Source organism: Somniosus microcephalus, chromosome 12 (assembly GCF_052327205.1).
Source record: "Somniosus microcephalus isolate GS21.2 chromosome 12, FLI_Smic_1.0, whole genome shotgun sequence".
In the NCBI taxonomy this organism is placed as follows: domain Eukaryota; kingdom Metazoa; phylum Chordata; class Chondrichthyes; order Squaliformes; family Somniosidae; genus Somniosus; species Somniosus microcephalus.
The window spans coordinates 105,228,635-105,246,301 of NC_140998.1; the positions used below are offsets into that span (position 1 = coordinate 105,228,635).

General features: G+C 46.3%; 1 protein-coding gene across 3 annotated transcripts in view; it reads right to left on the reverse strand.

The window, feature by feature from the left end:
- Positions 1 to 17,667, reverse strand: part of npas3 (neuronal PAS domain protein 3) — a 1,485,068-nt gene that overhangs the window by 49,021 nt on the left and 1,418,380 nt on the right. For all 3 annotated transcript variants that reach the window (XM_086003382.1, XM_086003381.1, XM_086003383.1), the window contains exon 7: positions 14,472 to 14,587. In XM_086003382.1, the coding sequence (XP_085859508.1) occupies positions 14,472 to 14,587 (116 nt within the window). The remainder of the gene's footprint in view (positions 1 to 14,471; positions 14,588 to 17,667) is intronic.

Sequence of the window (17,667 nt, forward strand, 5' to 3'; positions counted from 1 at the left end):
AGGCAACATCCGTGGAGAGAGAAATAGAGTTTCGACCACTCAACTTGTGCCTCCTTCCAAGAATGCTACAATGCTATCTCCTATAGCAAGGTCACTTCAGCCTTTACCTTTTATGTCTTTGGCTTATTGTAGGCATGCTGCACTACTATCCTTTGGAGCGGGCATCCTGGAGTGCTGAAGGGGGCAATCATTCTCGCATGCCTCTCAAACAGCATAACATCTACTTTGCAAGCCACTTGCCCCACCCAAATTGAGCATAGTCCTCCAAGTTGAGTTCCTTTTTTACTCATTACTTCTTTTGTCCCTCTCTCTCCCCATTCAACCTTGCTAAAGGCTGCCATTGGGTTGAAATATCCTTTGAATCTTTATACAGGCAAAAATAAATTCTCCCTATGCAGCTATTTCATTTAAGTGGCCACATTCCTTTAGACTGCATCTACACCGCAATTTTCTAGTCCTTCCCGTTAGGCTAGCTCCTTGCAACAGGCCAAAGCTGCAAATAATTATGCAAAAGAGCTGACCTGGAAAAATTGTGTGCTATTGGCATAATATACTTCTGGTCGAAGCACTTAAAAATTCAGGACTGAATTTCACCAGTACATGAAAATCTATCTAATATGTCGAAGTGATAACAAACAATACTATTGTGTATGTCAAACATTTCATTTATATTATTTGAAGCTAATTTACTATTATTTTGTTGCAAAGAGAACCCTAGTGATCGCTACTGAAAATAGCTCAGTTACAATTTCTCACTAAACAAATACATAGGGTCAATGTGAACCTACCCGTCTGGTGACAAATTAGATTACTTACCTGCTCAGGGCTCAACCCTTTCATGCTATTTCCAATTTTAACCTGGAGGGTTCTGCGGGCCAATAAAGGAGTTAAAATACCTTGGGCCTGAAACTTAGGCCAGCAAGTGCATTTCGCATTCGCCCCACTCCCCACCTGCCTGAAACCCGCTTGGGGTGAAAATCGTCCCCATATTTAAATAAAGAACGAGAAAAGCCTTACCATTATTTCACAAAAATAACAAATGGCTTATGAAACAGCAATGATTCTGTAAGCATTTTCCACAGCCTATCCACAGTTGTTTTGGCTGGAAGCACAATCCTGTACAGATGTCAGCCAATGCTTATAAAACAACCTAAGCAAAGATTACAGAAATACTGGGCTATGATCTTCCTTTATTAATGGGATCTGGGCTTTACTCCATTTTGCCTTGATGGGACAAAAGCCTCCATCTCAAACCAGTTCCTAGTCATGAACCCACAGCATAAAATTATTCTATGCTTTGGTTGCATTCTTTTTCATTTTGATAAATGTGGGAAGGTATGCTGAGCAGATACACCTACAAACATAGTTATTACACTCTAGCAATTCACTGGTTGCTACACAGCTTCCAGCCAGGGCTACTGATTTGCATGTTTCACCGAAAAACTGACAGAATTATGGAATGTGATTTCTAAAACACCAATAAAAATTCTGGAGTGGATGTAATAAAAGAAAGGTTTGAATTATTCAATCACTAAACCAGTGGCCCTCCCCATAACTGTAACACTCTTGGCCCATTCACACGCTGCAGCATATGAAGTGTGACTTTCCTGTGTCTACGCACAGATGAAGCAACTATTGGAAAATTGAGGTGGGGGGGGGGGTATGGCGGTCAGAGCGCTCAGCTTTAAGTTAATGGAAAGAAAATCTGGAGAGCTCCTTTACAGATGTGCATTTTGACCCACCTGATCATAGAAGGCACCTATTTTTCCAGGCTCCTGGAACTAGGCTGCTGTCCCAAGATAGTGAACATAGAATCAGGTTCAACAACATCATCTCCCCCGACCCGTTCAAATAGCTTGTTTACACGCAGTATCTAGCCTCACATTTTGACAAGGCACTTAGTTCGGTGCTGGTGCTCATGGAACTGTACCTCAACATGAGTCATCACTTATATGAGAGGAAGAGAGAAAATTGTAGGCAGGGGGGGAAAAAAATACAAACTGGCCCCAATATTTACGGTGGAGGAGGGGAGGGTGCGGGTGAGGCCAAAAACGGCCTAAGAACCCAGCAAGGCCGGGGACACGGAGGTCTTGCGACCAGAACGGCAGGACCTCATTAATATCTTGTAGCTCCATCTCCCATTAGGCAGTCATCCTCCTGAATTGCTCCTGCTCATCCTCATCAGGCCATTGTCGGGAGCGGTGAAAGCGGAGGTTCAGTATTTAAACTCACTTTCGCAGGCTTTTTTAATACGCCATTGTCGGGAGCAGTGAGAGCGGAGGATCAGTGAGTATTTAAACTCACTTTCGCGGGATTTTTTTAATTTTTTTTTATACAGAGGCCAGTGTTGGGAGCAGTGACAGTGGAGGTTCAGTGAGTATTTAAACTCACTTTCGCGGGATTTTTTTTTACAAAGGCCATTGTCGGGAGTAGCAGAGAGCGGCGGTACAGTGAGTACTTAAACTCAGTTTTGCAGGCTTTTTTACAGAGGCTTAACAATCTCGTAGACCGGCGGCGGCGTTCCGGAGCCACGTCACGATTCAAAACGTGACGCGGGCAGGCGGAAGCAGCTGATTGGGTGAGTACGGCCAGGTGAGTATTTATACTACTCTATAGTTTGACAGTTAAGGCTCAGTTTATAAAGTTTAGAAGGTCTTAATTTTGTGGTTATACTCTCTAAGGTCTCTGTTGTGTAGTGGGGAGTGCTAGGAAACAAGGGCCCTTGAGTATATCAGGGAGGAACTGAAAGAAATCAGTATTTGTAGGGAAATGGTGTTAGGGAAATTGACGGGATTGAAGGCCGATAATCCCCAGGGCCTGATAATCTACATCCTAGGGTACTTAAGGAAGTGGCCCTAGAAATAGTAGATGCATTGCTGGTCATCTTCCAAAATTCTATAGACTCTGGAACAGTTCCCATGGATTGGAGAGTAGCTAATGTTACCCCACGATGCAAAAAAGGTGGTAGAGAGAAAACGGGGAATTACAGACCGGTAAGCCTGACATTGGTAGTGGGGAAAATGCTAGAGTCCATTATAAAAGATGTAATAGCAGAGCACTTGGAAAACAGTGACAGGATCGGACAAAGTCAACATGGATTCACAAAAGGTAAATCGTGCTTGACAAATCTACTGGATATTTTTGACGATGTAACATAGAAACATAGAAGATAGGAGCAGGAGTAGGCCATTCGGCCCTTTGAGCCTGCTCCGCCATTCAATGAGATCATGGCTGATCATTCAAATTCAGTACCCTGTCCCTGCCTTCTCCCCATATCCCTTGATCCCTTTAGCCTTAAGAAATATATCCAACTCTTTCTTGAATATATTTAATGAACTGGCCTCCACCGCCCTCTGTGGCAGAGAATTCCACAGGTTCACCACTCTCTGGGTGAAGAAATTCCTCCTCATTTCAGTCCTAATTGTTCTACCCCTTATCCTTAGACTATGACCCCTGGTTCTGGACTCCCTGACCATCGGGAACATCCTTCCTGCATCTAGTCTGTCCAGGCCTGACAGAATTTTATAGGTTTCGATGAGATCCCCTCTCAATCTTCTAAACTCCAGTGAGTATAAGCCCAATCGACACAATCTCTCCTCATACGTCATTCCTGCCATCCCAGGTATCAGCCTGGTGAATCTTCGCTGCACTCCTTCCATGGCAAGAATATCCTTCCACAGATAAGGCGACCAAAACTGCACACAATACTCATGGTGCGGTCTCACCAAGGCCCTGTACAACTGTAGCAAGACATCCTTGTCCCTGTACTCGAACCCTCTTGCTACAAAGGCCAACATACCATTTGCCTTCTTAACCACCTGCTGCACCTGCATGCTTACCTTCAGCGACTGGTGCACAAGAACACCCAGGTCTCTTTGCACTTCCCCTTCTCCCAATCTATTGCCATTCAAATAATAATCTGTCTTCCTGTTTTTGCCACCAAAGTGGATAACCTCACATTCATCCACATTATAGTGCATTTGCCATGTTTCTGCCCAATCACCTAACCTGTCCAAATCGTACTGGAGTTTCATGACATCCTCCTCACAGCATACCCTCCCACCCAGCTTTGTGTCGTCTGCAAATTTGGAGATATTACATCCAATTCCCTCGTCCAGATCATTAATATATATTGTGAACAGCTGGGGTCCTAGGACCGATCCTTGTGCTACCCCACTAGTCACTGCCTGCCACTCGGAAAACGACCCGTTTATTCCAACTCTTTGCTTTCTGTCCGCCAACCAGTTCTCTATCCAAGTCAATACCTTGCCCCCAATCCCATGTGCCTTAATTTTGCACGCTAATCTCTTATGCGGGACCTTATCGAAAGCCTTCTGAAAGTCCAAATATACCACATCCACTGGTTCTCCCTTATCTATTTTACCAGTTACATCCTCAAAAAATTCCAGTAGATTAGTCAAACATGATTTACCTTTTGTAAATCCATGTTGACTTTGTCCAATCCTGTCACTGCTTTCCAAGTGCTCTGCTATTACATCTTTTATAATGGACTCTAGCATTTTCCCCACTACCGATGTCAGGCTTACCGGTCTATAATTCCCCGCTTTTTCTCTGCCACCTTTTTTGAATAGTGGGGTAACATTAGCTACCCTCCAATCCATGGGTACTGTTCCAGAGTCTATCGAGTTCTGGAAGATGACCAGCAATGCATCTACTATTTCTAGGGCCACTTCCTTAAGTACCCTGGGATGTAGATTATCAGGCCCTGGGGATTTATCGGCCTTCAGTCTCATCAATTTTCCTAACACCATTTCCCTACAAATACTGATTTCTTTCAGTTCCACCCTTTCATCAGACCCTATGTTCCCCGGTATTTCTGGGAGGTTATTTGTGTCCTCCTTTGTGAAGGCAGAACCAAAACATGTATTTAGTTGGTCTGCCATTTCTTTGTTCCCCACTACAAATTCCCCCGATTCTGACTGCAAGGGACCTACGCTTGACTTCACCAATCTTTTTCTTTTCACATAGCTATAAAAACTTTTACAGTCAGCTTTTATGTTCCCTTTCTTAATTAATCCCTTTGTCCTCCTTTGTTGAATCCTGAACTGCTCCCAATCCTCAGGATTATTGCTTTTTCTGGCCAATTTGTATGTCCTCTCCTTGGATCTTATGCTATCCCTAATTTCCCTTGTTACCCACGGTTGAGTCACCTTTTTTGTTTTATTTTTGTGCCAAACTGGGATGAACAACTTCTGTAGTTCATCCATTCGGTCTTTGAATGTTTGCCATTGCCTAGCCACTGTCACCCCTTTGAGTCCCATTCCCCAATCAATCCTACCCAACTCGCTCCTCAGACCATCGTAGTTTCCTTTATTTAAATTGAGGACCCTTGTTTCTGAGTCAACTACTTCATTCTCCATCTTAATGAAGAATTCGATCATATTATGATCGCTCCGACCCAAGGGGCCTCGTACAACAAGATTGCTAATTAATCCTTTCTCATTACATAATGCCCAGTCTAAGATGGCCTGATCTCTGGTTGGTTCCTCGACATATTGGTCCAGGAAACCATCCCGTAAACACTCCAGGAATTCCTCCTCCACAGTATTGTTACCTTTTTGGTTAGCCCAATCTGTATGTAGATTAAAGTCACCCATGATGACTGCTGTGGCCTTATTGCACGCTTCTTTAATTTCCCTTTCAATGCCATCCCCAACCTCCGCCTTACTGTTTGGAGGTCTATATACCACTCCCACTAATGTTTTTTTCCCCTTAGTATTTCTCAATTCTACCCATACAGATTCCACATCATCAGAGCTAATATCCTTCATTACAATTGTGTTAATCCCTTCTTTAACCAGTAATGCTACCCCACCTCCCTTTCCTTTTTGCCTATCTTTCCTGAATATCGAATACCCCTGGATGTTGAGTTCCCAGTCTTGGCCATCCTTCAGCCACGTGTCCGTAATCCCAACCAAATCATATTCGTTTACCTCTATTTGCGCAGCCAATTCATCCACCTTATTACAAATGCTCCTCGCATTAAGACACAAAGCCTTCAGGTAGAATAGATAAGGGAGAACCAGTGGATGTGGTGTATTTGGAATTTCAGAAGGCTTTCGATAAGGTCCCGCATAAGAGATTAGCGTGTAAAGTTAAGGCACATGGGATTGGGGGCAAGGTACTGACTTGGATAGAGAACTGGTTGGCAGACAGGAAGCAAAGAGTTGGAATAAACGGGTCTTTTTCCGAGTGGCAGGCAGTGACTAGTGGGGTACCGTAGGGATCGGTCCTAGGACCCCAGCTATTCACAATATATATAAATGATCTAGACGAGGGAACTAGATGTAACATCTCCAAGTTTGCAGACGACACAAAGCTGGGTGGGCGTGTGTGCTGTGAGGAGGATGCCGAGAAACTCCAGTATGATTTGGACAGGTTGGGTGATTGGGCAGAAGCATGGCAGATGCAGTATAATGTGGATTAATGCGAGGTTATCCACTTTGGTGGCAAAAACAGGAAGGCAGATTATTATCTGAATGGCAATAGATTGGGAGAAGGGGAAGTGCAAGGAGACCTGGGTTTCGTTGTGCACCAGTCGCTGAAGGTAAGCATGCAGGTGTAGCAGGCAGTTAAGAAGGCAAATGGTATGTTGGCCTTCGTAGCGAGAGGGTTCGAGTACAAGAACAAGGATGTCTTGCTGCAGTTGTACAGGGCCTTGGTGAGACCACACCTTGAGAATTGTGTGCAGTTTTGGTCGGCTTATCTGAGGAATGATGTTCTTGCCATGGATGGAGTGCAGCGAAGATTCACCAGACTGATATCTGGGATGGCAGGAATGACGTATGAGGAGAGATTGGGTCAATTGGGCTTATACTCGCTGGAGTTTAGAAGAATGAGAGGGGATCTCATTGAAACTTATAAAATTTTAACGGGACTAGACAGACTGGATGCAGGAAGGATGTTCCCGATGGCCGGGGAGTCCAGAACCATGGGTCACAGTCTAAGGGTAAGGGGTAAGCCATTTAGGACAGAGATGAGGAGGAATTTCTTCACCCAGAGAGTGGTGAACCTGTGGAATTCTCTACCACAGAAGGCAGTGGAGGCCAATTTATTAAATATATTCAAGGAGGAGTTGGATATATTTCTTAAGGCTAAAGGGATCAAGGGATATGGGGAGAAGGCAGGTACAGGGTACTGAATTTGTATGATCAGCCATGATCTCATTGAATGGTGGAGCAGACTCGAGGGGCCGAATGGCCTACTCGTGCTCCTATCTTCTATGTTTCTATGTTTCTAATTGTAGTATAATTGGTGATATTGATTTAATTTAAATTAATTAAAGGGTAAGTCATGGCAGCGAAGCTCGGCCCTGTGGCATGCTCATCCTGCACTATGTGGGAAATCAGGGACACTTCCTGTGTCCCTGATGACTGTGTGTGCGGGAAGTGTATCCAGCTGCAGCTACTGGCAGACCGCATTGTGGTGCTGGAGCTGCGTATGGATACATACTGGAGCATTCACGATGCTGAGGACGTCGTGGATATCACGTTTAATCAATTGGTCGCACCGCAGGTAAAGGCTGCACAGGCAGGAAGGGAGTGGGTGACCGCCAGTCAGAGTAGTAGGCGCAGGCAGGTAGTGCAGGGGTCCCCTGTGGCCATCCCCCTCTCAAACATAAGAACATAAGAAATAGGAGGAGTAGGCCAATCGGCCCCTCGAGCCTGCTCCGCCATTCAATAAGATCATGGCTGATCTGATCCTAACCGCCAATCTACTATCACTGAACCATCTCCTGAATCTAACAGAATTAGACACACGAAATAGGAGCAGGATCAGGCTACATGGCCCCTGGGCCCGCTCCGCTACCCAGAGGGCCATGACCGATCCGAACCTAGACTCATGTCCAAATTCCTGCCCGTTCCCCATAACCCTTTATTCCCTTTACTTCAGATATACTGCTTTGGATATTGTTCGGAAGGATGGCTTATCGGGGGAGGGCACCAGCAACCAACTTCCTGGCACCATGGGTGGTTCTGCTGCACGGGACGGGAGGAAAAAGAGCGGGAGAGCTATAGTGATAGGGGATTCTATTGTAAGGGGAATAGATAGGCGTTTCTGCGGCCGCAAACAAGACTCCAGGATGGTATGTTGCCTCCCTGGTGCAAAGGTCAAGGATGTCTTGGAGCGGCTGCAGGGCATTCTGGAGGGGGAGGGTGAACAGCCAATTGTCGTGGTGCATATAGGTACCAACAATATAGGTAAAAAACGGGATGAGGTCCTAAATATAGGGAGCTAGGAGGTAAATTAAAAAATAGGACCTCAAAGGTAGTAATCTCAGGATTGCTACCAGTGCCACGTGCTAGTCAGAGTAGAAATAAAAGGATATTTCAGATGAATACATGGCTAGAAGAATGGTGCAAGGGGGAGGGATTCAAATTTCTGGGACATTGGAACCGGTTCTGGGGGAGGTGGGACCAGTGCAAACTGGACGGTTTGCACCTGGGCAGGACCGGGACTGATGTCCTAGGGGGAGTATTTGCTAGTGCTGTTGGGGAGGGTTTAAACGAAAATGGCAGGGGGTTGGGAACCTGTGCAGGGAAACAGAGGAAAGGGAAGCAAGGATAGAAGCAAAAGACAAGAAGGAGAAAAGCAAAAGTGGAAGTCAGAGAAATCAAGGGTGTAAATCAAACATGGTCACAGTAAATAATAATTCTAAAAGGTCTAAGAGTGTTAAAAAAACAAGCCTGAAGGCTTTGTGTCTTAATGCAAGGAGCATTCGTAATAAGGTGAATGAATTAGCTGCGCAAATAGATGTAAACGGATATGATATAATTGGGATGACGGAGACATGGCTCCAGGGTGACCAAGGCTGGGAACTCAACATCCAGGGGTATTCAATATTCAGGAAGGACAGGCAAAAAGGAAAAGGCAGTGGGGTAGCATTGCTGGTTAAAGAGGAGATTAACACAACAGTAAGGAAGGATATTACCTCTGATGATGTGGAATCTGTATGGGTAGAGCTAAGAAATACCAAGGGGCAGAAAACGTTAGTGGGAGTTGTATACAGACCCCCAAAACAGTAATGCTGAGGTTGGGGATGGCATTAAACGGGAAATGAGAGATGCGTGCAATAAGGGCACAGCAGTAATCATGGGTGACTTTAATCTACATAAAAATTGGTCTAACCAAATTAGTAACAATACTGTGGAAGAGGAATTCCTAGAGTGTATACGGGATGGTTTCCTGGACCAATATGTCGAGGAACCAACTAGAGATCAGGCCATCTTAGACTGGGTATTATGTAATGAGAAAGGATTAATTAGCAATCTTGTTGTGTGAGGCCCCTTGGGGAGGAGCGATCATAATATGCTGGAATTCTTCATTAAGATGGAGAGTGAAGTCGTTGATTCAGAGACTTGGGTACTGAATTTAAATAAAGGAAACTACGATGGTATGAGGCGCCAGTTGGCTAGGATGGATTGGGGAATGTTACTTAAAGGGTTGACGGTGAATAGGCAATGGCAAACATTTAAAGATTGCATGGATCAACTACGGAATTTGTTCATCCCAGTTTGGTATAAAAATAAAACAAAAATGGTGGCTCAACCGTGGCTAACAAGGGAAATTAGGGATAGCATAAGATCCAAGGAGAGGACATATAAATTGGCCAGAAAAAGCAGCAAACCTGAGGGTTGGGAGCAGTTTAGGATTCAGCAAACGAGGACAAAGGGATTAATTAAGAGGGGGGAAATAGAGTATGAGAGTAAGCTTGCAGGGAACATAAAAACTGACTGTAAAAGTTTCTTTCGATATGTGAAGAGAAAAAGATTGGTAAAGTCAAGCATAGGTCCCTTGCAGTCAGAATCAGGGGAATTTATAATGGGGATCAAAGACATGGCAGACCAATTAAATACATACTTTGGTTCTGTCTTCACAACGGAGTACACGAATAAACTCCCAGAGATGTCGGGGAACATAGGGTCTAATGAGAGGGAGGAACTAAATTAAATCAGTATTTGTAGGGAAATGGTGTTAGGGAAATTGACGGGATTGAAGGCCGATAAATCCCCAGGGCCTGATAATCTTCATCCTAGGGTACTTAAGGAAGTGGCCCTAGAAATAGTAGATGCATTGCTGGGAAATGGGGAGGGGATGAAAGAACACCCCTGCCTCAGCTCACACCCCTTTTGTTCTTTCATCCCCTCCCCATTTCCCAGCCCCTAACTTGCTTTTTCATCTGTTCATTTCTTGCTTTTTGTCTCAGTTCTGAAGAAGGGTTTCGACCTGAAACGTTAACTCTGTTTCTCTCTCCACAGATGTTGCCTGGCCTGCTGAGTTTTTGCAGCTTTTTCTGTTGTTATTTGAGGCTGTTGAATGTCTCGTCTATGGGACAGCTCTCCCAACTTTGGCACCAGTCCTGAGAGATTAGTGAAAAGGACACTGCAGGGTTGAAGTGACCGGGCATGCTTTCGTCATGGCCTAACTCGATGCCTAGCTCACAACCAAGTGGACCGTCCAGTTTTATCCTTACACTTCGTAGATGTTTGATAAAACTGAGTGGCTTGCTAGGCTGCTTCGGAGGGCAATTAAGAGTCAACCACGCTGGTGTGGGACTGGAGGCACATATAAAAACAACAACTAGCATTTATATATCGTCTTTAACATAATAAAATGTCCCAAGGTGCTTCACGGGACCATTATCAAGCAAAATTTGACATCGGGCCACATAAGGAGATTTTAGGACAGGTGACCAAAAGCTTGGTAAAAGAGGTAGGTTTTATGGAGTGCCTTAAAGGAGGAGAGTGACATAGAGAGGCGGTTTAGCCAGGGAATTCCAGAGTTTAGGGCCAAGGCAGATGAAAGCACAAACGTCAATGGTGGAGCGATTAAAATCAGGGATGCCCAAGAGGCCAGAATTGGAAGCGCACAAAGATGTTGGAGGGTTGTCGGGCTGGAGGAGATTACAGAGATAGGGAGGGGGCGAGGCCATGGAGGGGTTTGAAAACAAAGATGAGAATTTTAAAATCGAGGCGTTGCCGGACTGGGAGCCAATGTAGGTCAGCGAGCACAGGGGTGACGGATGAATGGGACTTGGTGGGAGTTAAGATACGGGCAGCAGATGTTTGGATGAACTCAAGTTTATGGAGGATGCAAGGTGGGAGGCCGGCCAGGAGAGCATTGGAATAGTCGAGTCTAGAGGTAACAAAGGCATGGGTGAGGGATTCAGCAGCAGATGAGCTGAGGCGGGGGTGGGGACGGGTGATGTTATGGAGGTGGAAATAGACGGTCTTGGTGATGGAGTGGTTATGGGTTTGGAAGCTCATCTCAGGGTTAAATAGGATGCCAGACCAGATAAGAACATTAGGTTTCTTCATAAAGGACATTAGTGAACTAGTTGGGTTTTTATGACAATCTGACAGCTTCACGGTCACTTTTACTGATAACAACATTTTATTTCCAGAATTTAAAAAAAACCTGAATTAAAATTCTCAAACTGCTATTCGTCCAGGCACATAACTATTACAACTACCATTATGGCTGAAAGTCTGGAGGAGTCCATTTCTAGCCTGATTGGTGTCACCATGCATGGCATCAGCACTCTGCAGTCCCTTAGAGAGTGTGGCTACTTCCAGGGACGCTGCAGCCGAGCCCTCTCAACAGGAGTCCATATTCGCATGTTTTATAGCTTTGGTAGAAGTTCAAGCGGCTGCCACGTAGACTCTGGGCTCAAACCTGTGTTCCACCTTGGATGGACAGACGCCAGCCTTGGAGAGATTGGTGGAGCAAGTGGATAGGAGCTTTCAAGGAGTCACTCATCTTCTGCAGTCTGCCCACCCGGAGATCATTGGAAGTGATGAGAGCCCCAGCCTGATGAGATTGGCAGTGGCACAGCGGGGGTGGTCAGGATCTCTGCACGTTTGTTCCCTCACCACCCCCTCAACCAATACCCGATACAGTGCCAGAAAGCCATGTGGTTCAGACTGCCCTGGCAGAAGCCAAGGTGTAGTAGTCTGCAGCCAGGCCCTTTCAGGCATAAGCACCCAAGAGTCGCTGGCCATGGTCATCTCAGGGGTTCCACCTTCCATTCTTCCACCAGCTCTGCTGAAGCCACTGGGGGAGCACCTCGTATGGGGTGAAGAAACATTATGTCTGAAAACACTGTGGGTTGAGCACATGGGTGTCAAAAGAATTTAGTTCAAACTTCTGTTCGTAAAAATATTCATCACCTTTTCCACATTTGGGAGTTTGGTGTATGGTCTCTTTCCAAGGCAGCTAGTTAGTCGGCGTTGTCAGAATGTCAGTAATATAGAGGTTCGCTGAATGGTTTGACTGTTCTTTAATGCTGAATGAAGGGAGTGGTGAAGGGGGTACAAGGGCTATTAACACAGAGGGGATTTTTTGTCACTTTTCAGATGAATGGATTGAGCAGGTCAATGAAAGTGTTGACGGATCGATTGCTCCCTGGCCTCTCTGGCTGCCATGCGTTGTGCTGCCCTTCCTTCTTCCAGGTCTCCCTCACTTTTACCCAAGAAGTCCTCGTCGGATGATTCTTCTTGCTGTTACTCTTCCTTCTTCAAATCCAATCCTAGTTGCATAGTCATGTTGTGCAGAGTGGTGCACACTACTATGATATGGCTCACTTTGTCTGCAGCATATTGCAGGCAGCACCAGACCGATCAAGGCACTGGAACTTAGCTTCACGATGCCAATGGTGTGTTCAATGATGTTCCTGGTGGTCCCATGGCTATTAATTACCTGCTGCTCAGGTGTAGAGGCGTTGAGGAGGGGTGTCATCAGCCAAGTGTGGAGGGGGTATCCCTTCTTCCCTAACAGCCATCCTCTGACATTTCTGGAGGGATGGAATAGTGGGGGGAGGGGCAGTGAATGAGTGTCTCAGGATGAAAGCATCATGGCCGCTGCCAGAGGAACTGGCACAAACTTGTATGATCCTTCACTGATGATCACACACCAGTTGAACATTGATGGAATGATAGCCCTTCCTGTTGAGGAAAGCTCCTGGCTCCTCCTCTGGTTCCCTGAGAGCTACAAGTGTGTAGTCAATGATGCCCTGTATACGAGGAAAGCTGGCCACTGCTGCAAATCCCAGAGCTTTATCATTCTGGCTGTTGGCGTCCATTGGGACAGTAATGTGCTGATTGGCTCTGGTTGAAAGGGCATTGGCGACCTGCTTAATGCAGCTGTGCACTACAGACTGGGAGATGTGTGTGATGTCTCCCGTAGTAGCCTGGAAGGAGCTTGAGACGAGTGAAGGTCAGTGCATTGGTGGTGCTTGGAGGCTGCACAGATCTATGACTCTTGGCATATAGACTCTACTCTGTGGGTTGGGTAAGACCTTCTACGAGCAGCCCCCCTCACCTGTTGTGCTCTAACAGGCCCAGCTCTTGCTTGTCCTGGTTACTTGGGCTGCTGCTGCTCCGCTTCCTCCAACTGTTTATCCAAGCAGAATAAAGAAGCAAAAAAGGCACCAATGGTAGGCTGAAAATACTTAGCCAGGGTGAGTAAGGCAAACAAATCAAAAAGAAAGAATCTCCAAGCTCTGAAATGCCTCGGCACTCTGCTAACCACAAGAGCTTAGAGATGCTAATGATCCAAATACCTGCGGGCCCTTTAAATAGACTTCCAGTCATGGTAGTCAGTTTCTAATGCCAACCCTGTGAAGTTTTACTGAGCGGATTAGCCATTGGGCGGACCGTCTATTCGGACAGTTAAAATCAGAGTCCCAATGACATCACTGTTTCTGGCGTGTGCGCTTCCAACCTCAGTCAGTGGCACAGTTAAAATTCTGATTGGTGATTTTTTGGCAGGAAAGGGGCAGTCAGTCAATTCCGGGGTTTTAGCCACTCACCTGCCCCGTTCCTGCTGGACAGGTAGGATTAAAATTGGGGTCTGGATCTCTAATGCCTTGAAATTTATATTTGTTGTTAAGAGTGCCTGCTATCTAAACCATTACATTTGTATTACAACTGTTGGAAGCACAGATGATAATGATCAATGAGAAGTAAAAGCAAGGAAAGCCAATTGATAAATGACCAAATACCAGCTAACCTACCTATTTCTAGGACATCACATTACGTTCAAAATATATCCATCTATCGATCTATCTATTTACCTACCATAATTATACTGGCAAGCAAAAGCTAACTAAATTGCAAGTTAAAATACTAACTGGTGAAATTCATTTTGTCAATAATTTTAGTGAAGAAGTTAGCATGAGTACAAAATGGGATTTCCTCTTTTGTACTTCTGCTTATTATTGACAGCATGAATTTCACTCTAAGTTGAGAGTATAAGGTTCCAGCAGCAAAATCTGTTGCTTTCATCAAACCTAACTGCTTTGATAACAGCTAGATGAATGACCTACAGCTGAAGAAAAAAACATTACAAATTATTATATTTTATATATTCAACTGCAAATATTATGGATTCCTGACAACTGAAATTCAATCACTGTTTTCCAGTTGAGAGATTATTAAATAGTTATTTACCTTAAAGCCTGATGATTTGATATGTACTCCTCGCTTGGTCAGTGTTGACTTCATTCTAATAAAAAATGATCGTTCCAAGCTGTTGTCAATAGTCAGTAAAGTTGGGCTAGTGGATTCTACTGTGGGACAAAAAAAAAGCATTAGTGATATGATTTTGTAAGTACACGCTGCAATTGTGCCATGATTTTGTTTGGAAATATGCCTAGATTTTTCTTTAGCAATCAATGGCCGGAATTTTCTGGGGTCCGTGTGGGCGGGAATGGAGGCGGGTCGGGTGGGAAATTTGAAAAAAGTGGGAGTAGGTCGGGAACCCGCCGTCATCCCACCCCCACGAGCTTTTCCCTCGGGCGTATTTGCTGGTGCGGCAGCGACCTGACCGGCAAAGGTGAGCGACCTAATTGAAATCATTATAACCTTGTTTACAGACACTTAAGAGCTTCCTCCCCCCCCCCTCCCCATACATTTTAAATTTCCTTGCATGGCCACGGGATTCATGCAGCTCAGGAACCACGTCTCTCAACCTGAGGTGGGAGTTCAGTGGCCATTGCTCCAGCTGATTACTTGACAGCATCAAATATAGTTTAAAAGCTCCCACCTGACAGCTGATCTCTTTCCTCAGGCAGAAGCTATTGCTGACTACATTCCCAGCACAGATTGAGTTTTCTGCAGTCTGCAAGTCTTTCCAGCAAAGTCTCCATCCAGTGTCACCTCATTGGAAGAACCTCTCTCACCATTGGCAGATTGCTTCTGTCAACTCTACTTCACCTGCCATCTCTTTCATCAGCATGGGCGCCATTTATACTGTCTCACCTTGGTCCTCAGAATCTGACCACGATGAGCCCCAACATCAGCAGCACCAACAACAATACCACCAACCTTCTCCTCACTGCCCTGATGCTCCACAGGATGGAGGCCGTCAGCGAAGGGCTGCACTGCGCTGGAGGTGATACCCCCAACACAGGGTATACAGGCAGAGGATGAACTTCCTCAACATGACTGAGCAGCAGTGCCAAAGGAGGCTCAGGCTATCATGCCAGGTCGTCGCAGACATTTGCACATTGCTGAAGGAAGACCTGCAGCCCAGAGGAGCGGGTGGACACGCCTTACCAGTAGCTGTCAAAGTCACCAGCACCCTCATCTTTTTCACCTCAGGCTCAGAGGGATCTGCAGCAGACATTTGTGGCATCTTGCAGTCGGCCGCCCACAGATGCATCACACAGGTCACCGACGCCCTCTTATATCAACTTTGCCACTGATGAAACCAGTGTTACTGAGCAGGCGCTCGGCTATGCCACTCTGGTTGGCTTCCCACGGGTGCAGGGCCTCATCGACTGCACACATGTGGCCATCAGGGCACCTTATCATTACCCAGGAGCCTTTGTCAACTACAAGGGCTTCCACTCCCTCAACGTGCAGCTGGTCTGCAACCATAGGAAGATCATCATGCATGTGCGTGCCAAATTCGCTGGCAGCTGTCATGACTCTTTGGTCCTGCGCCAGTCCACCCTCTCTTGGCTCTTCGCACCTCTGAACATACTTTCCAGCTGGCTGCTTGGAGGCAAGGTCTATCCACCGAGGAGAGATATAATGAAAGCCACATCTCCAACAGATGTGTCATAGAGCAGACAATAGGTATACTGAAAATGTGATTCAGATGCCTTGACAGATCTGGAGGAGCACTTCAGGACGCACCAGCCAGGGTCTCCAGAATCGTCATGGTCTGCTGCGCCCTGCACAACATAGCGCAGCAGCGAGGATTAGCGCTACAAGAGGAGCAAGGCACTGAGCGCACAGCCTCTTCAGAGGAGGAGCAGCAGCATCACCTGGAAGACGAGGAGGAATAGATGCTGGAAGAACCTACGGTGCAGATGGCACCAGCACTCGAGCACATTGCTGCCTGAGAGGTCAGGGATTGCCTCATCATGGCCAGATTTACTTAACTTTACACAGTACACCCATGTGGCTGCCACATGCTTCGCCAGGTCGGCAACAACCGACAACCACACCATAAAGCATCCCTACAAATGACCAATCCATTCCTTTCACAGTCACCATCATTGCTGGGGGTAAAGTTATGTCTGACCCTTCACTCCAACTAACTAAGCCACTTCCAATGGTGCACACAAATTTGTCCAAGGCCGGAAAGTTTTGAAAAGAAACAAATTTATTGTTCACATTAAATTAACTGAAACTTCACATTAACATTGAATAAAACACCCAAGTGGCTACCCTTGTGAATCTACTTGTGTAGTATCTTTCTCTTACGCGTGCTTCTAAGTGGTGCTACCCCTGTGGCTTCAGCAAAGGTAGAGGCAGCCTCCGCACTTCCCTGCTGCGACTGCTTAGACACTTTTGGCGGTCATCTTCTGGGTTTCGGAGCCTGTGGTGGCCCCGTTAAAGTCTGCTCCTCCTGCGACTGTGCAGGGGCAGACTCGGCCATCATTGTCTGGGGAGGCATCTGGGGCTCTGACTAAGGGGGTGGCAATGGGGGAGAAGTGTGAGCACTTTGAGAGGAGCCCCCACTTCCATGTCCCCTCTCACCATCATCCCTCTCATGGGCCACCTGCACTTCCCTGCTAGCAAGGAGGTGGAGAGCACCTTGCTGCACATCATTGGGGCCATGAGGACCCACGTCTACACTGACATCCCTCCTAGAGAGGACGTCTATGAGCTTCTGCCATCTATCCTCCATAGATACCCATCTATTGTCCATAGATAGCCATCTATTCTGCATAGAGACCATGTGATCCTCTGAGTGGCGCATTAGCTGCTCCATGCAGGTGGCCATCCTATCCATGGAAGAGCCTACAGTTGCCATCACCTGCGATACAGTGGTCCTCACGTTGGAGATGGACTTCTCCATTCTCTGAACATTGGCAGTCATCGCGCTCGCAAAATCTGTCAGAGCCTCCTGCACTTGTTCCTGCAGCTCCAGGATCGCCCTCTTTCTGAATGGCCCCTGAGGCTCAGCGTCTGCATGCAGCTAAGCAGAGCTGGGAGAGTCCTGCGCCCTCCAGTGAGGAGTCTCCACTGCTGTCCCTGTCTCCACCATCTGCTCTTGCTCGGTTGTGATTTGTGAGACACCAGGTGACAACACTACTCTATCTCGCGAGGGACCCACCGAGGCGTGTGTATCTGCGCTGGTGCTGGGTGCGCTTCTGTCTGGTGACGGTGCGCCCTCAGAGGCTGGAGGCTC